We start from the raw sequence: 9,153 nt of genomic DNA, 5'->3' as shown, positions 1-9,153 counted from the left end.
TATATATATATATATATATATATAGTTTGGGAATTTTTTGTTTTGTTTTGTTTTTTTCCCAGCCCGATCGGCTCAAACACTGGCCTGGTTGGCGTGACTGTCGCATGTCTGAGCTGCCGTCTCACTGATCACCCTTCTCCTCACTGTTTATTGTAAAGTGATAGATTAGGCTTCACCTAGTTATGCACCTGTTTTTTAAACACTAATATATTTTATTTGTTATACAGCACATAAACATTAAACTTTATTTTTTGAACTCTATTGTGTGGTGAGTTCTGTGATCAATGTCGTCCAAATCCGGTTTGAACCTGCTTGTGAAAGGTATGCCTGCATCTGTGGGATGGTCCTGGGACTTCATTATTATAACTGATCGTCTGCCCGTTTGCCACAGACTTGCTGAATTCCCTTGAAAAAAATCTGATGTTGGCCCAAAACTTGAGCTTATTGTCAGTCATAATACTCAAAATATATCACAATGCCTCCATTACTTGTCGCGCCTGAAATACTGCTGACCTTTAAAATTAAATAAAATTTTAACTATTATTTTTGAAAGGTTCTTATTGTTTATTGCAATGTTTGAAAATAGTTTAAAAGGTTCTAAAATTAGTTCAAGATAACAGCTTCCATGTGTTGCGTTGAAGCGATATCAACTGTTGTTAAAAAAGGGCAAGGCTGCAATTTCATGCAATACCACTCAGAACCACAAGGAAGTGCAATGAGTCACGGGGTCAGCACCAGAGCAACTCACTTTGGTTCTTTCATTTAAATAAAAACATAAAACAAGAACAACAAAAAAATAGCAGAGATGAATGCTGCCACTTTTATATCCTTCACCAGCCTTTAAAGAGTCCTGCCGCCCACTTAAAAACCCCCAAAATCCCATGGGCGCCACCAAATCTTCACCACCCAACAGGGAGTCCCGGCCTACACTTTTGGAATCACTGCGCTAAGATACTGTTTATCCAAAAATTAATTTAAGCTTGGGTACTATAGTGCAGTCGATTTTGACTTTTTAACACTTTCATTACCAAATCGTATCCCTTGGTTTGATATTTTTAGTTCCAAAAGTGGATCAGAATTCAGTTGAGGGAGCACAGTGACCTGTTTGGCCGGTCCATAACAAGTAACTCATTAAGAACACATCCTTATTTATAACTGCAGACCCTCTTTAGTAAATGTGGAGTAGCTTAAAAGAAATATTAAAAGTTTAAAGGAGCACACATCTGAAACACACACTGAAAAATGCTGGCCCCTGGTGGTGAAAAGGTTAGTAGGGTAATGATAAACAGTACCTTTAACCTGCATTCTTTCTAATGGCCAGCAGGGGGCGACTCCTCTGTAAGTCTGATTGCATAGAAGTCTATGATGAAAAAAACACTGCTTTTCTTTTAATCTGTGACCTCAGTAAATGCTTTCCTCGTGAGTTTATGGTAAACATTGTCCTAATCAGAGGAAACTGAACCGCCCTCTTGCCCAAATATGGTCGCCTCTGAGTGAAACTTAAACTCCTGGTAATTAAAAGGAAGCATAAATAAGCCCTCTTAAGAAACTGAGCCATTGCTAAAGGCAGAATAAGAAGGTATGTGACTAATGGGGCAGAAAGCTCTTTGTAGTCCTCCAATAACAGGTTGTAGTCATAGTAACAAACCTAACATTTAGTGATAACAATGTTTAGTGTGATTACATATTAGCTTCCCGCTGCAGGGCGGAGCTCCGAAAGCTACTTGAGAACTCGAGCCGTGAGGAGCGCTCGTCCTCCAGGTGCCACCGAGACACCTCTAAAGAATTTTCTTCTTCTTCTTCTTCTTCTTCTTGTGTTTGTTTTCTTCTTCAACTTCTTTTTATTTATTTTGGTTTATAGAGATCAATCCCTGCGCCGACCATTTGCATCAGCGTCACATCAACACATTGTGAAACCGGCCGATGACTCACTCTGACGCAGGTCCTTTTCGCATACCTCCCATCATCCTCTCCCTCTCTCCTCCCCCTCTGTCTCTCCACGCGCACGCACACAGACACACACACACGTGGACAGATCTTCTCAGGAGAATAACTCAGCTCATGAACACCCACGCCGTTTTGCTGCTCACAGTGGCAGCCCTGCTCAAACAGCCACCCCTCCCCTCCCTGTCCTTCCACCTCCTCCTCCAGTGCAAGTCACTGCTCATGATGATGATGATGATGATGTGTTGCCGCGGCAACGGCAGGAGGTGGGCGGCTCCACGGGCGGTGGGCGGAAGCCAGCCGCTAAGCGGCGTGGGAGGGATCTGCCGAGTGCACCCATCACCCTCATTTTGAAAGGAGCAGGAATCCGACTGCTTTTGAGAAGGTGTGGGTGTTGGTGAATTATCGCCTCTCCTCCCTGCAGCTTCGTTAGGGATGTTTGTCTCCCCTCCTTCCTTGCGTTCTTCCTTCCCTTCCTCTCTTTTCTTCCTTTGTCTTCTGGTTTTAATGCCACATGCAGAGAAAACGCAGCTTAAACTTTGAGGGCTCCTTTGATTTGGCCAGTTTTCATGAGTCCTGGAGTTGCTTTTTTAAATTTTTATGCATTATAGCAGAGAAAGAAAGAAACACGAAGCCAGTCTTTAAAAGAAGTTGTTTGTAGTTTTTAAATGACTAGATGAAGTGAAGAAAAGCAAAGCAGGACTGTCTCCAGTCTTTCTTGCTTCCCCTCCCCTTTAATGCAATTTCCCAGCCGTCAGGGTCACACTAGAGTCAATGTAAACACATCAGTATGTAACTTTTACCAAGAGTGAACGTTTGACTCGGTTTGATCATGAACATAGAAAAGATACACATGAATAAGCTGGTCTGAAAATCAGGTAAATACAGCCTCAAGGTGAACAGCAACATATGACATAAGAAATGTTTAGACATTATTTATCTCATAAAACAAACAAAAATGCAGAAACTGTGTGAAAAACTAAGTGCACCCCATGATTCAGCAGCTTGTAGAAGTACCTTTTGCAGCAGTAACTTTACACTTGATCAGTGTGGAGGAGTTTTAGCCCGCTCTTCTTTAGGACATTGCTTCAGGTCATTGAAGTTCATGCACAGCTCTCTTAAATCCACACCACAGCATTTCAGTCAGGTTCAGGTCTGGACTCAGTGACTGGAAGGTGCCCAAATCATGACCTCTCCACCACTGTGCTAACAGCTGGTATGAGGTCTTTGATTTTATATTTTTATGACCAAACACCTTGATCCAGAAGTCCTGCAGTTTGTTCAGATGTAACTTTGCAACCCTCAGCAGTGCTGCTGTGCTCTTTTTACAGAGTAGAGACTTGTCTCATGTCAAGTTTTTCTGATTGTACTGTCACAAACTTTACAGGACAGTACAATCCTGTAAAGTTTGTGACAAGACTCTACAGGCGTAGAGGCCTGTAGAGTCTGACATGTAGCATTTGGAGAGAATTTGCTGGGACGTCCACTTCTGGGAAGACTGTGGCATTGTTAATATGCACCTGAACACTCCAGACCAGCAAACTAGCAAAACATCTGCTTTATAGAGGTACTATGGGTTTTCACAGGACTGTTAGTATATTTTGGCTCAGTTTCTGTTAAATAAATAATGACACAGTGTACTATGTCATGTGCTGTTGTTCATTTGAGGTTGTATTTATCTAATTTTAAGTCCCGCTAAGGAGTATTTTCATGATGTCCAGCATTGGTACAATCTTGTAACTTAAAGAGGTAGAGTGTGCCTTATTTCGCATGATTTTTTTTTAATGTTTTAAGAGAAATAAAATAGGAGAATAAAAGAAGCTGTTGTAACACAAACAAGCATATTACAAGCAGATTGTATCATTAAAAGCCTGAAGTTCTTTATATTCTTTGGTTTTACAGTAAGTAGGAGGTCATCAGCGAGCTTGTATGTTCAAACCTCTCAGCTTAGAACGAATCCTCTGTCAGAAATGTGCACATGGTCTGGGACATGTTGGGGCACATTTAATCCCACTGATTTTATTTTTAGAAGCTCACGATTGTTCATTAAAACGCCTGCAAGGGCTGCAAAAGTATGTGGACACCAAAAGATGTCTTGTATAGTCCAAATGAACAGCAGTAAAACAGCAGGTATTCATCTGCCGCCGCTTGCTGATAAACCTCTCCTCAGCCACAGTCAGTCAGATCATCTAGTTTAGCTCAAATCTGCATAAAAAGGGATTTTTTTTAAACGTAAAAATGTTGATTCCTGTCAAGTAAAAACCCTCTGCGTGCAATTGGTCGGAAGTCCCCTTTGCTTCTGATCACATGGAAATCAGATTTTCAGGCCAACTTCATGAATGTTTCATGTTCAAGTGCACTGGAGGCTTTATTAGTCAGCTCTAATTTGTTTGTTTTATCCTCTTTTGGCTCTACAGGTGGGTGGAGTTTAGCAAGATAGAGTCAGATAAAAAAAATGTAAAAAAAAAGTTTGGGAAAAGTAAAGCAAACACTTTCCGGTGAGTAATCTGCGGTGTAGGTCATTATTTAGTGATGGGCGTCAAGCTCCACCCACGCAGGCCGCAAAGGAGGTCAAAACAAGCATTAAAATGCTGCCTGACTCAGGAGGAACAGGCTGATAATCTGTAATCTGGTACATTGAGCTCTGCAGATTGAATTAGACCTGAGTGTGACACTGTTTGGGAAATTTCTGATGTGTTTTTCTGTGTTTTTTTCTGCAGAGCGTGCATGTGGTTCCCAGATTTCTATCTGCAAATCATCAATCTGTCACTTCATGAATGGAAAAAAGCTCCTACACGCCTGTAAGCTAGTCTCACATCACTTTCTAACCGGGAGATGGCGCTGTAGATGTTTTTTTTTCAAGGACACACACACACAAGGCGACAGTCTGCAGAGAAAGCCCTGAATGTGTGCAACACCAAAATGAACCACAAGGTGGCAGAGCAGCACAACGCATCAGTGACAGTCCTGCACAGGGCCGCTTAAGCCTCTTTATTCCTCATCACTGTACAGAGACGTGATGCTTTAATATTTAATAGGGTGTGTTTCTTTATTTTTGTTTATTTGTTTTTATTGTTTTAAAGTTCTACTTGTATCCCTGTAAGGTTTTATAGTTGCATTATATAATATTTTTATAGTTTTCATTTTTATTTATTACAGGTTACAGGCATGGACAACTGGTGGAGAGTGAGACTGTGACTCAGCTGAATGAATAGGAAGCTTAAAATAAGGGAGAAGCAGAATATTTTAACATAAACTCAGTGACCGGTCCAGAATGTTTTGTTTCTGTGTTTGTTTGTTTGTTGGCTAAGCCATTTAACACTGAACCTAAAACACACACACACAGTTTGACAGCTTAAAATACTATTTTTTGCACCATCGAGGTGATTCCCAAAGAAATATTAGCTGAGAACTTGTTTTATGTCTGCATGGTGTGCAGTGTGTTCTTAAAAAAATTGAGGAAAATGGAGAAGTGGGCGCAAAAGCAGAAGTATCAGGCGTAAACCCCCCCCCCCCCCCCCCCCCAAAAAAGAGAGAAAAAACCCCAACCAACCAACCAAACAAACAAACAAACAAACAAAACAAAACAGAACAAACTGAACGTCATGTCCTTAAGAAACAGGAACAAATCCAGCAAACACTTGACACAAAATCTGAGAGATCCATCTGGACCTTCAGTGGATCCATCGACTGTTCACTGAAGCTTCACATTACACAAGAACTGCACTGAAATTCTGTGACAACAGGTCTGATGGAGGCTCTGTCATGGTTTGGCTGCATTTCAGCCAGTGGTGTTAGACATCTTCTGATTGGCAGCAGCTTCATTTTCATCATGACAATGATCCCAAACACACTGCCAATGCAGTAAACACTGTCAGTCATGGATTGGCCTCCCCAGAGCCCGGACCTCAACATTATTGAAGCAGTGTGGGATCATGTTGACAGAGAACAGAACAAAAGGCAGAAACATCCAAAGAAGAGCTTTGACTGTCCTTCAAGAAGCCTGGAGAACTATTCCTACTTAAAGACATGGCAAGAAAGCTGCCTAAGAGAGTTCAGACTGTGCTGAAGAATAAAGATGGTCACACCAAATAATGACTTTCAAACTCATTACTTGTACAATCTCTGATTTTGACTTATATACTGTATTTACATATGTTTGCACATGCTTCAATAAATCACTTCCTATTTTCCTACCAAAGTATAAAGAAATGAGGGGTGACTCAAGATTTCTGCACAGCAGTGTGAGTTATATAGCTGTGCAAACTTGTTTATTTGAATCATCTGCACATGATTTCTGCAGGCCAAGCATGAAGACTCATGCACATGAGTCAGTCAGGAAATATTAGGCTTATAATATTTCAATATAGTGATGTTTATGACATTACTTCACTCATATTGTGTTTATTCTTAAATTCTTGTATATGTGTTATGTGATTTCCAGCATTTGTGTGGCACAAATAATAACATTTCTACAACTAAGAGTGCAAAATGTGCATTTAACTTAAAATGAATGCAGACTACATACTTGTGACTCATCTGATAATTTGTTTTTTTCTACTTAACTAAAACTGGATGCCTAACTTCCATTGTATCATGAAACATATACTTTCTGTCTCCCCAAAAGTTATGTCTGTGCTACAGCAGCCACAAACAAAGCCTACATGAAAATGGAGTGGATAAAGTGGGCCAGTAAAAAATAAAAAATAACATGAACAAATAGGTCTAACATGTATCATGCCTAACATAAAGCAGTTCAAATAAATAGAAAACGTGTAGTAAAACAATAAAATAGGAAATTAATTGAATAAACAATAATAAATGTAAATAAAATTCAATGAAATGCTTTGTAAAAACGTGACGTAATACAATATAGTGGCCCTATAAAGTAAAAGAGCTAAAAAAGATTAACTATAATAGATTAAAAACAGCCATTAAATGTAGTAAATTCAAAAATATGATTGTTTTCGTTATTTATTGTGTTTATAAAGACAAAAGATATCTAAACTGTGCCTATAAACATATAAAAATGGGCAAATACTTATAAATAACATAAACTTGTTCGCTAATTACGGGAAGTGATGGAGATAACAGGACCAAAACACGATTCACAACCGTGGGCGGGACTGTTAGGACTTCTCACCAATTAGGTGCGCCCATGGGTCAAGCCCGTCCAATCACAACTCACGCGGTGGATAAGGTTGGTTGTATCCCGCTGGAGAGCTTTTTTCCGCTGTTGAGTCAGCGGGAGAACCGTTACTCGACCGATACAGCGGCGCTCTCACCGGGAACCGACCTCTACGATCCCTCCACGCGGTCCTATAGTAACTCCACTGCACAGTTCGTCTGTACCACAGGGTTGAAATGTTACATCTTCGGTCTACAGTAACACTCAAGGAGTTATTCCAGACTCAGCTGAAGCGGCCGCTCACACGTAGGGTCGGCGCTAAAGCAGCACCTGCTCCCGCTGCCTGCTTCAGCACCCTGAGTCCTGATGGACGGTCACCGGGTAGAGGGCGGTTTTCTGGCTGGAGAGCCCCTCAGCACTTGGCCAGGAAGCACGCATTGAGAGGCTTTTGCTCCAATGACTCCACCGGCAAGGATTCTTCAACAGAGAAGTGAGTAACGTTAACAGTAGGACGAACTCGATAGAAAAAAGGAGCATTTTTAATGGGGCGGTAAGCAATCATGACATCAAGGTGCCTTTACCTTGAGGCTTCTCATTTAAAAAAATAAACCAGTTTTACTTACAGAAAGTACGCGGAATTTAAGAAATGCGTCTAATTTCGCATTGTATTTAAAAATGAATCACTTTATCTATAACACTTGTACAAAAAGGGACGTTATTTGAATTTAGGCTTTTTACAACGTAGTTTGGTGCGAAGGGTCTAACGCGCATCACGCGAAGTGGCTAGCTGCTAGCTCGGATGCTCATTTAGCTCAGCCTGCTAAAGGCTGGCAAGGAGGGTTGAGTTTGCCGGGGAACTGTGCAGGTCAGGGGTTGTAGATGGGGGGATTATGGGTGCAAGTGACCGGTGATAGTGCGCCCACCTACGGGCTCAGGCCAGTGGAGAGCTCCGGTAGGTAGCGATGGAGGTAAATCCAGCAGCCATTATCGGACAAGTTTAATATATCTAAGATGACTTAGTAGTTCCAGTATGAACCTTAAGGATGTTTTGTGGCATTAACTTGCTCTAAGCGGGTGGCGATTAGTCAGAATGTACTCAATGGAAACTGGTAGAAAGGAAGTAAATTTGAGACGTGTCCGAGAATGGAAGCACATGCAGTGGGGCAAGCTGATGCCTTCATCCATCCAGACTCAGGGGCTTGACTCAGCCTGCACCAGGTTACCCAGCCGGGTCAGTTTAAACGAAAAATTAAGGACAACTGAAGCTGGTTAATGTTTGGATCTCCACTCCACACCGAGCATCAGCTCCATGCATATTCAAGGTCACCCACTATTGCTTCCATAGGAGTGCAGCTACTGACCTGAATTAATACACTTATCATTAATTATAAAGCACAGTGTATGCCACATGATGAGAGGTAAAGTAAAGCAAGTCTAAAGTATAGACGCTTGTTTCTGCCTGGGGGGGGGGGGGGGGGGGGGAGAAGAAACTATAAACAAACTGCTGGGTAGAGCCAAGCTACAACTTCCAGGTATTTCAGAGTAAGTAAAGATTTTGAGATAGTAACCTGAAATTGTCCCTTATGGATGCCAAAAAATGTTTATTCAGTGGCAGAAACAAAGTTTTATTTTAAATGCCTCTAACTACCGACATAAATACAAAATAAGTAGAATAAATCAGTATAAATCATTAATAACATTAATAATAACAATAAAATAATCTGTTACGTTACTAATAGCAAAAAGAAATAGCACAATGAATCAAAATAAAATAAAGATAAAATAATGAAAACATAGACACAAGTTAAAATCAGTTTTTGCCATGTTAAATGTTTAACACATATATAGTTGTGGACATGTTCTAGGGTGGAACGATCATACAGTGACTTTAGAAAACAAGAATTTTGTGCACAAGTTTGTATTTATTTAGGATTTTCTCTAATCGACACAGGGTTAAAAGTATACATACAGGCTCAAATATATACATACACTCCCACTAAATGTTTCTTAGCATGTTGCACCTTGATTGGGTGGTTTTGGTAGCCATCAACAAGCTCCTGGTATAATTGTGGCTGATATTT

At 40.7% G+C, this 9,153-nt stretch overlaps 1 protein-coding gene across 3 annotated transcripts in view; it reads left to right on the top strand.

The window, feature by feature from the left end:
* Positions 1-7,160: 7,160 nt before the first annotated feature.
* The window catches only part of LOC146491649 (glutaminase kidney isoform, mitochondrial), a 32,872-nt gene continuing 30,879 nt past the window's right edge, over positions 7,161-9,153 (top strand). For all 3 annotated transcript variants that reach the window (XM_085150748.1, XM_085150747.1, XM_085150750.1), the window contains exon 1: positions 7,161-7,562. In XM_085150748.1, the coding sequence (XP_085006874.1) occupies positions 7,309-7,562 (254 nt within the window). In that variant the 5' untranslated portion in view covers positions 7,161-7,308. The remainder of the gene's footprint in view (positions 7,563-9,153) is intronic.

Source organism: Neolamprologus multifasciatus, chromosome 23 (genome assembly GCF_963576455.1).
Source record: "Neolamprologus multifasciatus chromosome 23, fNeoMul1.2, whole genome shotgun sequence".
Lineage (NCBI taxonomy): Eukaryota > Metazoa > Chordata > Actinopteri > Cichliformes > Cichlidae > Neolamprologus > Neolamprologus multifasciatus.
The sequence above is the reverse complement of the archived record's forward strand: the minus strand, read 5'-3'. Positions and strand labels throughout refer to the sequence as shown.